At 34.3% G+C, this 17,611-nt stretch overlaps 2 protein-coding genes across 5 annotated transcripts in view; both read right to left on the reverse strand.

The window, feature by feature from the left end:
- The window catches only part of LOC129757816 (neurexin-4), a 58,474-nt gene that overhangs the window by 17,530 nt on the left and 23,333 nt on the right, over positions 1-17,611 (reverse strand). The window lies entirely within an intron of this gene.
- LOC129757817 (L-aminoadipate-semialdehyde dehydrogenase-phosphopantetheinyl transferase) lies at positions 14,459-16,382 on the reverse strand. The gene has a single exon (XM_055755141.1). It carries the CDS (start codon positions 15,479-15,481, stop codon positions 14,612-14,614), a length of 870 nt encoding a protein of 289 aa, XP_055611116.1. The 5' UTR covers positions 15,482-16,382; the 3' UTR covers positions 14,459-14,611.

Consider the following 17,611-nt stretch of genomic DNA (forward strand, 5'->3'; position numbering starts at 1 on the left):
AACAATCAAAGGCGGCGGCGAGGGAAAATCTCTTTAAAATTTGCCTCTATTTACTCTCTTTTAACAGACAAGACTAACGACAACGGCACATTTTCAAAGCACATTGCAAAAGGCAAACTATTTATTCCCGCCGAAACCAAACAACAACCAGAGGGAGGGAAGAAAGGTAGAAATAATATTGCGGTTTAACAAATGAGTAAACATTCCGAAGAATCCGAGAAAAAGGGACGACGAGAACGAACGCACAACGAACGCAATTCTCATCCAGGAGGGGACATATTAGCACCTGCGTTACCTAACCTAAACCTAAACTGCACTTCGGAACGAAACGGGGAAACCAAAGTAAAAACGACATGAGACACCCTTCGTATTCGATACCCCTCTTGAAAAAAATAGGTAAACTAGAACAATCGATCAACAATCAACAGTTTTTACAGACTTTCTAATAATGAAAAATGCATTTCCCATTTTTGAAGGGTAGAGTGTGCTTGGAATAGACGTTTATGAAGTGGGAACAATTTATTTCCAATCCAATGAATACAAATTATGAAAGCGTAAGTTTTTTTTATCTGCTTCGGGAACAAAATGGAACAAACTGTTTAGGGGCAGCTGTGTTTGCGAGACAGCAGAACAATAGGTGGTATGAATAAAAAAATAGCAATTGCTTCGATAGCTTTTACTCTGCTCGAACTTTTGAATGGCAACATTTGAAAGCATTTGCTCAGCTAGATATGAAAAAGCTGAGTAAAACATTTACTTTCAACCTGCTCCGAATTAAAAATATGCATGCCATTCGAAGAAATTGACTAACAAAACTGCTCGAAAATAGCAAAAGCAATTACTAGAGCTTTATTCATATCAGCCAATATGTTACATTAAAACATTTTTAGTTCAACTATAAAGGACCTTTTTGAGAAAAAGATAAACTCACAAAAACCGAAACTGAAGCAATGGGAGAACTGCCAAAAAAATGGTTCTCGATAACAATTTCGGCAAAAGCATACTAAATAACGTAACGATGTTCAATAGATCATATTTCTTGCAATTGCTGCTCATACATATTGCCATTTAACAATGACTCAATGACATACTTCAGAAAAGCTGAATTGAAAATAAAACTGCGGGAAACTGATTCACGGTCATCATAAATTTGCGGTATTTTACCATATAGAATCTTTACAAAATGTCGGGAAAATCTAATATTTTTGTCATGCCAAAATTAAGAAAACGACAACAATGACTAAGCTGACGAAAGGTACAATAATATGAAAAGTTTAATAAATGACAAAAACGACTGAGTTGAGAGATTGACCAGGATGAACAAAAATGACAAATGTAACAATAATGACAAAATTGCAAAAAATGGCTAAACTCGCTAAACTGAGGAAGAGATTTACTCAAAATATAATTTCTGGTATTTTTGATGTGTATTGATCAATTACAGTTCTGCAAATAACAAATGGAACTTTTGTTCCCTTTAACATTTAAAAAAATCACTAAAAAATGTAGAAAAAGAAATTTAAATAATAAGTTTATTTATATTAAGTTAGGCTGCAACAAATTTCAAATCCTTCTTTTGTCACTCGGAGTTGGATCATCGCAAGGGTACATTTTGTGTAGCCAAAATCGAATTTTTCAGTTACTTTTACAAAATAACTATTATCATTACCAAAAACGTTATTTTTAGTCAATTTCCGACCATTTGTATATATATATTTTTTTTAATCATGTTTTTGATGCATTTTGAACCTTTATTGTTTTGTTTATAATGTTTGTTCTCATTTGACATATTTGCTGTTTCCGTCATTCTCTATCATTTTTTAGTTGTTTTTCATCATTTCAGCAAATTTCAATGCTTTCAGCAACATCCAATTTAAGCGAATTCCTATTCAAAGACCGGATCAGCGAGACATTTCCTCGATCAATAGAGTGACCAGATTCACACATGTGTAAAGCTACTGCAGATCTAGGATTCTGTGAAGGAAGAATTTTCTTCTTGAAAAATCAGTTCATCTTTTAAACGGAGACACCGGACCAGGGCACACTTGGTTGTTCAAATTCTTAGGTAAAAAGAAATACAATAATTTACCTGACAATGCCCAAAAACGGGTAGAAAATAATTTAGCACTACCAGAAAATACCCAGAATAGGGTAGGTAGACCCAAAAAACAGACAACGGCACAACTGCCGAGCATTCGGAGGTTTCTGCTACCTAGTAGTAGCTTACCTAACCCGGACAATATATTGTTTATTAATCCGAAAAGACATACCCCTGTTAAACAGTTATTAATTTTTTGTCTAATAAGATACGAAGTTACGTTCTTCAGTTTAGAGAAAAAATTCCTTTAGAGATTTAATAAATTAGCATTAAAAACTATCAGCAAGCTCGGTTATACAGAAGAAAAAAAAATGATGTAGATTTTTTAGTACAAAATATTCAATTTTCCCATACAAGTTCAAATTTACTCATGTAAACGTTACTTAAAAATTCTGCAGAAAAATCATGGATGAATTTTCGATCAAAACGAAGCTTTTTAGAACCCAGGGTTTGAGAAATTCAAAAATGACCCCAATCGACTCATTTAACCATGACATTAAGCACTGTTAACACGTTCGTCGCCACGTCACCCATATATGGGTGACGGCTCTCTTAAGCAAGGTTGCCGCTCAGTTCTGCCACGCGTTGTAAATCTGAAGCTCTCTCGCTTTACTTTCATGCTCTGAGATTTTTTTTGGGCGACGAACGTGTTAAATGAGAAATGAGAGGTACATATTTGTAGAAAAATGTCAAAATTTATTAAAATGCAAGGCTGGTAGCGGTTTGACTATGAAAAAGTAGTGACTTTAGTGACCAAAATTTGAAAAAAAGTGACCAAATATTGACTTTGAGGACCGAAAAAAGTGACCAAATTGTGACTATGTAGAACGAAAAACGTAATTTTGAAGTACAAAAAATGTGACCAAATCAGGCCCGTGCGAAGGAAATTTAGATAAAAATAATAACAATACCAAAAATAAAAAACTGAAAAGGAATAGGTTTTCTTACACCGTTCGTCACTCATGTTCAACACACAAACTAAAAAAATGACTGATAAACAAAGTTTTAGAAAAATATTACAATGAATGTTTCAAATTTTCGATAAGTCAAGAAAGTAAGAAATAAATTAGTTTCAAAAGAATTTGTTAGCAAATTTAAAATTAAAAAAATCTGAATTCCAAATTAAATGTCCATTTTTGTACAAAACTTACCATGAATAGCTGTTAGGAAAATGATAATAATTGTTAATTTTTATTCATCTAAATTTGGAATTCTTTTCCTCATTTTCAACTGGAAGTTTAGTGGAAAATTCCGCTGTAATTTTTTAATTCGAACAAAAAATATTTAATCACGATTTAAAATGTGAATTACCGATTACTGAATAAGAAATGAATTTTGAACAGCATTTATTTAATGTTCGATGGTTTAATTTAATTTGATAAAAAGAAGAATATATTTATAATTATTTTAAAAGTGCCAGTTATATAAGCCAGACATATAACCTTTAATAAAGTAAAATCCTCCAGTTATCAAAATTTCATTTTTGAAGCTTAAACTTAACTTCATGTTCAACTACACTGACAAAGAAATGTTAGAAAAATGAGTAATTACGTGAATGATAAAAACTGATGAAAAATTTAAAATAATGAGTTCAAAACTTTTGTTATTAATATTGAAAGCACAAATCAAATACAAAGTTAGTTAACACTGCGTATTAAAATTTATTTTTAAAGTTGCTGCTTAGAACAATTTTTCAAACTTTTTAGATTAATTTAAAAATCATGATCGATCTTAAAAACATGATTTCATATAAAAAATATTAATAAAAAGTTTTTATATTTTCAATCGCAGGTTTTTAAGCTTTAAATTACAAGCTCTGAGTTTTTTGTCTCTTGATTAAAATATTGGGTCCTAGAAAAAGAACAGAAGGTTGAAATTATATTTTATTATTAAAAATTTGGAGTTAAAGGCTTATGGTTGAAGAACACGAAAATTCAGAATTTAAAAACAAGGAAACAATTGTTAAAAATATGTCTTATATATAATATAAAAAGTGTGATTAAAAAAATCCGGCAAGTTGATTAGAAAATTGAAAAAAAAAACTGTACAATAAAATTCGGTAAATTTATTTGAAAATTAAAAAAACAATAAGGAAATAAAAAAGATTAGTTGTGTCCTAAACTAGAAATTTTGTCAAATTCGGCCGAACACATTTAGTTTTGATGATAAAAAGTTTATTACTAGTAAAATCAAAAATTGATAGATAACTGATTATGGAAAATATCATTACAAGTATTTTTGACATCACAGTAGAAAGTGTAAAAAAAAACTTGATTCTATTTAAAGCTCATCAATTCATATAAAACTTTTATTTTCAAATAATATGTTTTCGATTTGAGTTTTTGTGAAAAAAGGGCAGAAACTTCTCTAAAGATTTTTACTCATTTTCAAAAGTCATTTCGAGAACAAAAGCTGATAGAAATATTGCATACATATTTAGATTCGGGGAACCCAAATTAGTTGAAATTACCGTTTAAATTCAATACACCTAAAAAAATGTAAATTTTGTGGCCTTGTATAAATCTTTAAAATAATTTTTTTTAAGTGTTTAGAAGAACAAAAAACTCGAAATAAAATTGAGTCTGAAAATGTTTATTTTAAGAATATTTCATATCAACATAACATTTATTATGACATAAAAGATTTTTTTTATAAAAGAAAAAAATGGTTCGCTTCAATCTCAATCTTAGTTACACTTCTTAATAAAAAGACGAGATAGGGTTTTTATATCAAGTTTTGAGTTCCAATACAAAAGATTGATTGAACTAAAAATTAAAATCTATAATCAAAGTTAGTTTCAATTCATGAACGTCAAATTATGTCGTAGATCGAAATGTCTCAAGCCAAGGGTGATTCATGCCGCAAAAAATTTCTGACTGATCAAGTAATTAACCGTTACTACCGTCAATATTAACACGCGCAATTCAAATTACTCTTTCATTGGTTTATTTTCGGTGAAAAAAGTGATTTTCGGTGATAAAAGTGACCATTTTTTGGAAAATAGTGACTTTAGTGACCAAATGATGAAAAAAGTGACTTTTTAGTGACTGACCCAAAAAAAGTGACCAAGTCACTAAAAAGTGACTCGCTACCAGACCTGAAAATGGTAAAAATAACCAAATGGGCAAATTAGCTAAAATGACTAAATGTCGTATGAAAATGAGAAACAATAAAACGGAAAAGATGTCTAAAAATTACAAAAATGTCAAGAACGTTGAATTAAACTACGTTCACCGTGGTGTATTTGGCTAACGCGCCGTTGTACTGATGCGGAAATTGCGGGTTCAAGTCCTGGTCATGCGGGTTCGAATCTTTTTTGAAAAAATCATGATATTTAAGGATTATAATTTTTCTTCCTTTGATAACTCATGTTTTTCTAATGCTTTCCATCCCCTTGAAAATTTGATAATTTTCAGGTACCAAGATGTACCCATGCGAACTCAGAAAATTAGATTTGAGCCCATGATTATTAAGACAAAAAAAATCCTAGAAGACCCAATATGTTCAAAGCGATTAGAATAACAATTTTCGAAATCACAAAATTAATGAGGATAACTTGAATTGCAAAAATGTTCAAAATGAAAAAAAAGGATGAGAAAACGAATTAAATACATAATTGAGAAAAAAACGCTATGACTAAAATATGGCCTGGCTGATTGATAAGTTTAACAGATTTCGTATGTAATTGAAAATATTTGTGTACACATTGCGTACCAAATACGAGATATCTCGTTTTTTGCGCTCGGTACGATTGTAATGCACTAAGAAGCATAACTCAAATTCTATAAATTTAAGAAACTATATTCGACAAAGTTGACAACACATTTGGTAACTCAAAAAAACTAAATTTTTAGATTTCTGAGATAAAGATTGCGGAATTTCGGTGTTTCCCGACTTAGATTTATTCGCGGTCCTTAATGGGTTAAGATTAAACTGAAGTGGCTCGGAAAAGGCTGATGGCATTCAGTTCGGTCTGGTCGAACCCCGACCAAATATGAATAAATGAACAAGAATAAAAAAAATCTCAAAAAAATGATCTACATGACCAAAATGACAAAAATTACAAAACTAGCAATAATGACATAAATAAAAAAAAAGTGATGAAAATTCCAAGAAATATAAATTATTATAAGTAAATACTAAAATTAAAGTGAAAAAATTTAAAAAATACCTATAAGGTATACTCGATAGTAAAAATAACAAAATTGAATAAATAATGCTGGTTTTATTGGTCATTTTGCTTTTATGTAATCTTGATAGATTTGGTTATCTATAACATATTTGTTCAAAACAACAAAAAATAACTAAGATTTTATCAAAAACATACTGTTGTGTCAGACCATTCCGGATATGGGATAAAAACAACTTGTTTCAAGAACGGTTTACACGAAAGAGAGTTTTTATTTGATGCGAATTCAAAATTACAACTTTTCCCGCGATTTTGAACAATACAGGATGATATTAACGGAGTGGCAACATTATAGCGTTTAAAATATGATGAAACATAGCTTGTCTACTTTTAGGCGTTATTCATTCCAGGGTGACCAATACATTCGAGATCGAACATACCGGCCACCTAAAACAAATGTTTTAAAATTGGTTGCCCTAGTTTTGTTTTGAAATTGCTCCTATAATGTTTAGACGGCACGATGCACTTCTTTAAACAAGTCTTCTGGTTTAGCTGGTAAAATGTAAAAATATTCGACGATCGTCTAGCGGGTCAATTATTGCTTCGGTTTCACTGGTCGGATGGGCACACACAATGGAACGGAGAGGTAGGTACAAGTACAGTACTTATCGGACAATCAGCTGCTGGCTACTGGACTTAATTTTCAACGGAATGGAAATTGGATGATTTCATGGCTATTCGGTGGCTGGGTCATCGATCGGGCTGAAACACTAGGATTCATACGTGCTGGGGTAGGAACCATTGACCAATGATCAGCAATTGGCGTGGTCACTTCCAAAGTATCAGGTGAGTACTATTGGAAGCTAGTACTGCCTGGCAGACAGTACGGCAAGTACCCAGATTTTTTTTTTTTTTTGTGATGGCCCCACAGGCCCATTTGGGTCCTTCCACCACCCCATACGCTTCTTTAGAAGTGGGAGGGACAGTGTATCCTTTGGATAATTGTTTTTACTTTTATTTGTCATTTCTGTACTTCTTGGTCGCCTTTCAACTCCCGCGTATGTCCATCACTGTACAGATTATCTGTCTGATAATTCATCAGATTTCATCACATTTCAATAATTTATATATGTTTCAAATGGTATGCTTTACAAAGAGTATTGTCAATTGTTTAAAGCTATTTATGTTCGGGCTGTCCTTGATATCTTGTGGTAGGCTGTAGTACATTTTCAAACCATTGTAGAAAACAGATCTTTTTGTCATTTCTTTCTTGACATTTGGCAGTCTAAAATCTTGTGCTCTTCTTGTGTGATGGCTATGTATGTCATTTCCGTACTGTAAATCCTGGGTTAAATATGAAGGTAACATCCCTTTTTTTATTTTATGCACAAACATAATGCTGTTATATCCAATCCTCTGTTTGACTGATAGCCACTGGAGCATGTCTAACATTATGACACTTGGAGTATAACGGTTGCAGCGGATGACAACTCTCATTATTTTGTTTTGAATTCTCTGTAGTCGTTTAATTTGCGTATCAGAAGCGTGGAGTAGAATTGTAGAGCAATAATCAAAATGCGGCATAATGATCGATTTCACATAAATAATTTTTGACCAGAAAGTCAAATATCGGTTTATCCGGCAGAGGACACCATACTTAGTTGCAATTTTTTTGATTGTATAATCTACATGATCTATGAAATTAAGCTTTTCATCGACTTGAATTCCCAGGTATTTTGTCTTACGCACTCTATCAATCACACATCCATCGATCAGTAAGCTTGGATAATCCACAATTTTGCGATTTCCAATTATCATCCAGTTTGTTTTGTTCAGATTCAGACATAATTTCCTTTGTTTCAGGAACTCATTAATGTTTTCCAAATCAGCATTTGCTTTTTCCATTATGAGCTCTAAATTATTACCAATCCAATAAGACACTGAATCATCCGCGAACAACTTCAGGTGGCCGTACTGCAGACACATTTTCAAGTCATTTATGTATAGAATAAACAAAACTGGTCCCAAGACACTGCCTTGAGGGACTCCTAACTTATTCTCTCTGTATTGAGAGTAGGCCGAACCAAATTTAGTCCTTTGCATCCTTTTATCTAGATAACTTTGAAACCAATTTAAGACCGTGCCGCTAATACCAATTCTGATCAACACCTCCAACAGCTTCGTTCGATCGATTGTTTCAAACGCTCTCTTAAAATCAAGGAATACTGCAACAGTGTAGTTACCCTTTTCGATGTTAGCTTTCCAGTTTCGTAATAAACAATTTACTGCAGTCTCCGTAGAATGATGTTTCCTGAATCCAGACTGTTCCTCGATTAAAATGTTTTCTGTCTCAATGAAAGTTAACACTTGTCGTTTAACTGCTAACTCTAGCACTTTCTCTTGTAACTCCAACATGTTTATTGGCCGGTATAATGATGACTCTCTCGTATTTTTCTGTTTTGGTACAGGAATGACAGTCGTAAATTTCCATGTATCTGGCATGACGCCTGATTGCAGACTGGTGTTAATAATTTCGATCAACTGGTTAGCTAATACTGTTAGAGAACCTTTGAAAACTCTTAGTGAGACAATGCCAGCTGTGGGTTTCATGTTGTCCACTATCTCGTAAAACTCTTGGATGGAAACGTTTTCGATGGCTGATTTGGACCTACCAGTACTTTCAGCATTGGACCTACCAGTACTTCCCATCTGGGTCGAATTGCTGATCGGGAACGGGAAAAACTTACTCGGGTCACAGGATTGGCCTTGGGTCACAGGGTTGGCCTTGGGTCACAGGGTGAGCAGTTACTGGATCATAACAGTGGCCAATGGTCGGATACGTTTCCATTACCAATCGGTTTAGCTTAGGGTGACACACACGAATTATGGCTAGGGTTGAAATTTGGCAATCACGGCGGGCTACTGTCAGGAACGGTACATCCGGTATTCGTCTAGGGTTGAGGTTATAGGTTGGGACCCAGAATGACTCGATGGGATGGCTTAACGCTGCAACAGGAGCGATAAAGTCCTGGCGAAGACTTTCCCATCCTGGTCACGGCACCAAATGTTGTGTCAGACCATTCCGGATATGGGATAAAAACAACTTGTTTCAAGAACGGTTTACACGAAAGAGAGTTTTTATTTGATGCGAATTCAAAATTACAACGCGATTTTGAACAATACAGGATGATATTAACGGAATGGCAACATTATAGCGTTTAAAATATGATGAAACATAGCTTGTCTACTTTTAGGCGTTATTCATTCCAGGGTGACCAATACATTCGAGATCGAACACATACAAAACACGAAAAATGATCAGAAATCATTAGGAATTTTGACACATCAATTTTCCTATCTTGATGAGTTATAATTTAGTAGTCGAAGGATGTTTATATGCCTGAAATTTTATCAAAAACCCTATAGACACATTCCACCGTGACGTGAAATCGCTTTTCCGGACTTTTCTGCACTGTTATCATTCTAGAAATCAACCAATTTACTTGAAAATGATAAAAATTAAAGCAAACGGTCGCAAATTGAATTTCCTTTAAAATGAATATAATTTGGTTATTTTAAAATTTAAGTTGTTCTTGTTGTGATTGATTACTTTTGTGACGTGAATTCACGCTAGAATTAACCATTTCGGACTTTAGTACATACATCTTTGATTTTCTGTTCTCTCTGTGGAAATAGAATATCGGTGTCTTCGAATGAGTTGTAAAGAAAACAGTTACCCACAAATTGATGTACGGAACTTTTCGATTGAACAACAACGAACGAAGTTATGCTTATTTGAAGTTGTGACGTGAATTCACTCAGTTCAAACAGAACAGGGTAGTTGACTGAATTCACGTCACGAAATATAAAGTTATACTGTGGTTATACTGAACCATTCATTGGAGCCTTCAAATTTTATGTACACTTTCCAAAACGATATTTTGTTGTTCCGACTTTTACAATCATAAATATTCAGTATCTGCACCTAACTTTTTCCTTATTTTGTTTGGCACTTGAATAGCAACATATTGAGAGATCATATGTTAAAATTACTACTGTCTTCATTTAAAGATTCGCAAAAAATTTTTTTTTTTTTCAATCTTTTTGTATTTTTATTTGAAAATAATGAACTTATTAAAAAAATCAACTAAATTATGCTCGATTTGTAAAAATCCGACCATCTGGAGGGTCAAAACAGCTTTCAGAGCACATTTTTAATTAATATAAAATTTAACAAAAAATTAAATTTTGTGACGTGAATTCACTCATTCGTGCTGTTGTAACTCAGCTAGATTCCAACCGATTTCTATAAATTTAAGAGTTTTAGAATCGTCTTATCATTTTCAAAGAAAATCTCATTTTTTTTATTTAAAAAAATATCAGAGTTTTCTCGTAAAATTAAAAACTTCCCTTTTTTGTGACGTGAATTCACTCATTTGCGACTGTTTTTGTTCGCTTTTCAAACCAACTACATTGAATATAAACAAATTCTTTTTTCTACAAAATGAAGCCGTGTTTTTGGCTTCTGAACATACTAAAAATATTTCCATAAAAAAATCATTCATATATTAAAATTAATGATTTTGTAAAAGTTGTCAAAAACACCACTTTTTACAACAAAAAAACTGATTTTCAAAATCATCTAAAACATGTGTTAAAAAACCTTTTTCTCTTTTTTCCGTTGGTTTTGTGTGATTTGAATTATCAAAATTATAGACAATTTTGAGATTTTTTGTTACGCGAACGGATAAAAATCACCTTTGAGCGGTACAAGCGCGTGGAATGTGTCTATAACGTTTCAAATAAAGAAATTACAAAAAAAAACTCCTATGCAATCATAACTAATCCATATCAATCATTGATATCATTTAAACAAAATCACAAATTTTAAAAAAGGGTTCAGTTTACAAAAACCATAAAAAATTTAAAAATTATCCACAAGGAAAAATTACAAAAATGACGAAAAAAAAATACAAAGATTATCAAAAATTTAAAAAATTTAATACGAAAGAGAGCCAAAATGGCAAAATAATTAAATTGACCAAGCTGACTAAAATTACAAAAATGTCAAAAATTGACTAAGATGACAAAAGCAACAATTTTTTTTTTAATGTCAAGATGATCAGAATGGCAAGAGTTTTCATGAAAACCAAAATTACCAAAATAAAAATTACTGACTGGAATGACCAAATGATAATGTACAAAATAAAAAAACGATAGGAATTCACAAAAAAGCCAAAGATAATAACCAAAATAACGAAAGTAAAAATTAAAAAATTTCAAACATGAACAAAATGACAAAACTGATAATATGATAAAACAATTAAGAAAAAAATGAATAAAATAACAAAAGTTACAAAAAAAAATAAAAATAACAAAATTACATAGCAAATATAATTTTCATTTTAAAATTTTCGTCATTTCCTCTATTTCCTTCATTTTTTGTGATTTATGATAAAAATCAGTATTTCTTCAATTTTGTCATTTTTTACATATAAATCAAAATGGTTTCGAACATTCATGAGATATTAAAAAAAAATTAACGTCTAAATTGATTCACGATTCGCTGAAAACTTCATGGAGATAGTTCGAATGTTTATAATGCCATTTTTCCTGTAACTTGATGACAAAAAGTAAAAAAAATAAAATAAGGGCCAAGATAACAAAATCAATAAAATAGTCAATATTACCGAAATTACATGAATGCAAAAATAAAAAAAATTAAATCATATATGACAAATAAAAATCGAGAAAAACGTTAAAAAATTTTAAGAATAAGAAAAATTAAAAAAACGTTAAAAATGACAAATTTAGAAAAATAACTGAAATAAAAAAAATGGCATAAATGACCAAGATTACAAGAAGTAGAAAAAATATGAAGAAATGACAAAATGACAAAATGACTAGGTTGACCCGTGACTCAAAGAACAAAAATAGCAAAAATGTCATAAATCGCTGGAAAAAGGTAAAGATGATCGAAAAACCAAAAATTATCAAGGTGAGAAAACCTAAAATTTTGACTCAAATTAAATTGGCAATAATTGGCAATAATGACCAAAATAACAAAACTGAAAAAAAAAACGCCAAAAATCGTAAAATAATAAAAATAAAATTTCGAAAAATTCGGAAATGACCTAATTACCCAAATTGATTAAAATGACAAAACGACTTTAACACATAAAAATTTTTAAGCCGAGAAACACCGAAATTCAGCATTCTATGTTATAGAAATCGTTCAAAAAAATTCCTCAAATTTAGCTTCTTTGAGCTACGACAAGTGTTATGTTCAATTTTGTCGTATAAAGTTTTTTAAACATTTGAGTTATGCTTCTAAGTGTACACGCCTGCGTGAGGTAAAAAAGAGGGTCCGCTATGTGTTCATGACACAAAATTAAAAAAAAAAATCCAAAAAATCAAGAAAATAAAAAAAAACTACTTGATTGGAAAAACGTCAAAAAACAAAATTCCATTCAATCATTTTTGTTATTTTGACATTTTCTTATTTTTGGTCACTTTTTTCAAAGACCTTTTTTAACTAACCTAAAACTTTGAACATCTATTTTCCTTTTGACTCCGAAACGGAAAACGACTTTTGGATTTAATTACGGAATTGTTTTTTCTTTTTTTGTAACAAACATGGTTCCAAAATTCTTAACTATCCATATATCCATAAGTATCAAATATCTGTCCTGAATAACAAAATGGATAGCAAAACAAAAAAAATCTCCAAACGGTTCTCAGAAGAAAAAAAAACCAAACGTGAAAACGCCTGCCGCAGACCCCAATTTTATGATGCGTGACGCACACCCTTCGATTGTCGCCTTATAAAAAAAAAAGGATGTAGGTAAGTCTTTATAGCAGGGAGAATAATACTTAATTTCACCGAAAGTTGTTTGTTTTTTTTCCTCTGTCGATTGGCTAGGTTTTTTGAATTATAAGGATGAAAAAAGTCCTTTTGTATGATCGATAATAGTGCGTTTGTCGCCGTTGCCCTTTTTTGTAGGCCGACTCATTGGTGCGTTCCCAACGATATCGTTTACAAGTATTTAGCATAATTTTTTGTGGTGCGTTTGTTCGAATTTCCCACGACTGAAATTGGCAAAACATTTAAGAAAATAAATGTTGAAGGAAGAAATAGTTTGAATGAAGCATTTTAAAACAAATCAACAGTTCTTCATTGAGTCATCACCCTTCTTTCAACAAACAATTTTGTCTAGAAGTTAACATATGGCTCAAACGTTTCACATGAGCAAACAACAGTAAGTTTGTTTCCAGAAAATGAGCATCCTGGAGAGAGTTACATTTTCACCTAACACTAAAGCACTGGGGGTCGATGTACAATTTGTAATGATATTTCCCAGGAGATAATCAACCACACAACCACAAAAAGACAATCCCCGAAGGATTTTATCGCCAAACAACCGTAAACTGCTCCCCATTTGTCAGCTTTTGTGCCGTGAGCGATAGAGACACTCGCAGGATATCGGCGAAAATCGGCACTAACATCGACGAAGGGAGTTTGACACCCCCCACCTACGACAATTTAGATTTTCCGCAACTACCAAATCGCCCCCAGGAACAACCAACAGTCAACCCTGTCGATTGAGTTTGCGGCTAGAAATCGCGTGACGACATGCAATTAACAAAAACAAAAACTGCACCCAACAACGACCTAAGCCGCTTTTAGTGTAATTTGATAGAACTTTGGTTTTCTCCACCCAGGTTCATCGTTGTTAACGCAAGCCGAACCAACGAACAAACGACGATGGCCACGTGTTTGTGTGCCGGCAAATTAATCCCGACTTTCCCGGTGACCATCCCTTTTGAAAAGTTTTAGCAAACCAACGTTCGCAGTCACTGCAACAGTATGGCTTTCGATGCCCTTTTCCATGGATTTACGGTTGTTGAAATTTTACACCTGTCGAAAGTCAACAAGCACATGATGATGACTTCTTGAACCGAAAGTTTTCAACAATTGTGCATCGTCCTCCGAAAAAAGGGGACGATACACCGAGTATAGATCAAACATTTTGACTGCATTGGGCGCCCGAAACAACCGAAAAAAGAAATTGGGAACAGCAACCAGTAGCCAAGTAGACCTTTGGCACGGGAGAAGCTAACCCGGTTCCGGTTCCGAAAATCGGCAGTGGGTTTTGCTGTTGAGCTTGTGGTTTTTTTTTTGCTCGAACCTTGCGGGGAATGATCTAGGAATAGTAAAAAGAATGTTTAGGTTTCGTGACTCATGAACATAAATTGTGTCTATTTGCGTATGAAGACGTTCCTCATAAGTTTTATCAATATTTGACATCGTTTCGGAGTAATGAACAAGTCAACGAACTTATGTGTAAAATATACATAAAACCAACACCAAAAAGGTAATAACTTTATTTAGTCTTTTTATATTCCTTATTTATAATACCGTCACAGTAGTTTTCGTCTATGGCCAAAAGTGGTTTGTGTCCTTCGATGAGAGATTGAAAATTTACAATTTCGAAATAATGCCCTGTAAGATCCAAATCTTTTGGAATGTTTTCCAGTGCCACAGCTGCACAGTGGTCCTTATCGATAAGAGATTCCTCGAAGCGCCAGCCTTCGGCCAGGGTACCATCCACCCTCAGAGTGCTATCACAGACGACTTTTCGTGTATCCAACTGCTTTGTGCAGATGGAAAAATCAAGCTTTTTCAAATTGATGGTAATTCCCACGCCAACATTCTTAACATAGCTCTCCTTTAAGCACCAATTTCGCATGAAAGCCTCCAAACGTTCCCCATCATCGGGTCGACTCTTGATGTAGTTCCACTCCTCGAAGGAAAAGTTTCGGTCCATTAGCTTGAAGAAATCTCCGAGAGCTTTTCCTCCGCTGTACTCGATCTTCATAATATCGACTCCAATTTTCGGGTGCGGTTCAACAGTTTCATCGAAAACAATTCCGGCCAAAACCGCGTACCGGCCCTGGTGTGATACATTGAAATCCACCAGGTGTCCAACGTTCTTCAAGTAAGGTTTACCCTTGTGATCTCGATCGAACTCGATCTTCTCATAATCTAGTCCGGTCGCCAAGTGTACGAACTTTCGCATCATCAACCTGCCGATTATGGAAGCATTGAAATCATCCCGGAAAACAAACCTGGCCAAACGGGTCTTCTCCTCCGGCTGGATGCACGATGTAGCCAGCAACAAATCCGTAGCAGTAGGCTTCCAGTTGCTAAAGTCGAACGCCCAGCGAACGTGACCTCCCTTGCGCAGAGACATTCCTTCACTTTCTGCAGTTGCTTCGGTAGGCCTCAATTTTGCGTTAATTCTCAGTCTACAAATGAAAAACGCTTGTTAATCAGTCCAGGAACATATCGCACCAAGTAGAATTTCCGAGCTGATCGCCTTAAAACCGGGGTGGTAAACAAACAAATTGATGAAGATTTTTGTTTTCTGATGCGTTTATCACGGGATTTTGACAACTCCCCCTATGCAACCAGAGCTGCCAACCGAACAGAATTGGGATCGCTCCCGGGGCTGAGAGAGCAACTAGAACGGGCGAAGAGCGAATTTCTCTCATTTATGCAGCCGTCGTCAGCTCGTGATGTCGCTCTCCGTTGGTTGGGCCGGTTGGGCGGGACGACATATATATTTGGATTTATGTTCCACATCCATCGCTTAAGTTGCAATTTTTAGAAGAATGTTGACGAATGTTGTCGTATGTTGACTACTTTTAAGTGTGACCTATTTGAAGAAAACAGAAACAAAAACCGGACCCTCCCGCCCTTCTAACGGAGGTCAATTTGGATAGGTCAGCGTAATTCAATTATTTGCGTGCAGTGGGTGGACGCCCTCAGCTGGGCTGAAACTTGCAGCTTGCAAGCATGCATGTTATGATCGTCGCGTCGACGACGACTTCAATTGGAGTAGTACACCGCCTTTTCGAGAAACAGTGAATGAGTGAATCATCAAAGCGTCCCTCGTTCGATTCGTCACACACGCGTCTAGGTCTTCGTGTGTTGCTAATGGGAGTATCGCGACGCTGATCCGCTTCGTTGCGTGAATAGTAAACAAATCTCCCGCAGTACGCCACCAAGACCCTCTGTCTACATATGTTCATATACTACAGAACTAGATGCTTACTAGAGTAGAGGGTTGGAAAATGCGATGTTCGACTCATTAATAAGATTTTCCCTCTTCTTGGAAGAGATGCCGTCTCGCGGTTTAGCTGACCTGGCGGCATGCATCACCTATGTTTAGCCTGCTGATACGCATAACATTAAGCACACCTGATTAACGCTAAAGGTAAACGTAGTTAAGCGAGCTAATCAATTTATCTCTTTCAGCATCCGGTGTCGATTTAGTAGTAGGTTCCCTTTCGATTGGGTTTTTTGAAAACATCCAATAACTGTTATTTTGTTCCCATAATTTCAATTCCGTTTAACCGTTAACGAGCTATCAATATGGCACACGGTACAGGATGGGCTTGATTGACACGTGTCAGGAGAATCAATGTGACGCGCGTACATAGTTGGTTTGCAGTTTTCCCCTTTTTTAAACGGGTGCAAATCGTACAAATGCATCTCACTCACCCGCATGCATGCACTCGCGTTGCAGATTTTTCCCAACGGATTCGTCACATCCTGTCAGTTGTTGGACAGAGGATGCTCCTTTATTTATGCAATATGTGCCCTGCAGTACATCACGCATGGACGTTTACATTTGTTCCGGTTATTTGCTGTTTTTTTTTTAGCCAATTTGGCTTCGATAGCATTTATTCTTCATTTCAGCGTTTGTATGATAGAGGATCAATCGGCCATGATTTAGGGGTGTCTCGGAATGCTTAATGGTGAAGTAAATGCAAAAACGTCGAGCACTGATATTTTTAGAGAGCTTTTTAGAGAGATTCTCAGCTGAAAATAAACTTCGAACGAAACAATCAAACTTTCACTCGCGGAAGCCAATCGCATGCACGCTCTTCTTTTAACTCAAAATTAAGTTGTTTTGGTTCAAAACAGCACTTTAGTTGCAATGCTCAACTTTGAGTTTGACTGGGCAGTCGAAAAACTACACCCAAAATAATTTTGAAATTTTTCTACGGGATTTTTCACGTAAATTGAGATTTTGTTGCATCATATCAATTCTACGCGAATTTTGTAGTAACCACAGAGTATCAAGGATGCCCTGGTAAAAGCTACTTTATTTTCACATAACTTACACATGATTTTCACGTAAATTCCAAGTAGATGATCTAAATCCGTTTTATGCAATTGTCTCAAGCGTGTGGTTGTAAATTCCTATTAGAAAAGAGAATTGTCAGCCAGCTGTTGTAAAAATTTGTGTGTCCCCGGAAGAGGAACTGCATTGACAAGCCTAATTAGATTTAGCTTTGAATTTTTGGTAAGTGTC

This window comes from Uranotaenia lowii, chromosome 3 (assembly GCF_029784155.1).
Source record: "Uranotaenia lowii strain MFRU-FL chromosome 3, ASM2978415v1, whole genome shotgun sequence".
Taxonomy (NCBI): Eukaryota; Metazoa; Arthropoda; class Insecta; order Diptera; family Culicidae; genus Uranotaenia; species Uranotaenia lowii.

Bases quoted from the DNA above. Each gene is read 5' to 3' on its own strand.
- LOC129757817 (XM_055755141.1), bottom strand. From the start codon at position 15,481: ATGTCTCTGCGCAAGGGAGGTCACGTTCGCTGGGCGTTCGACTTTAGC.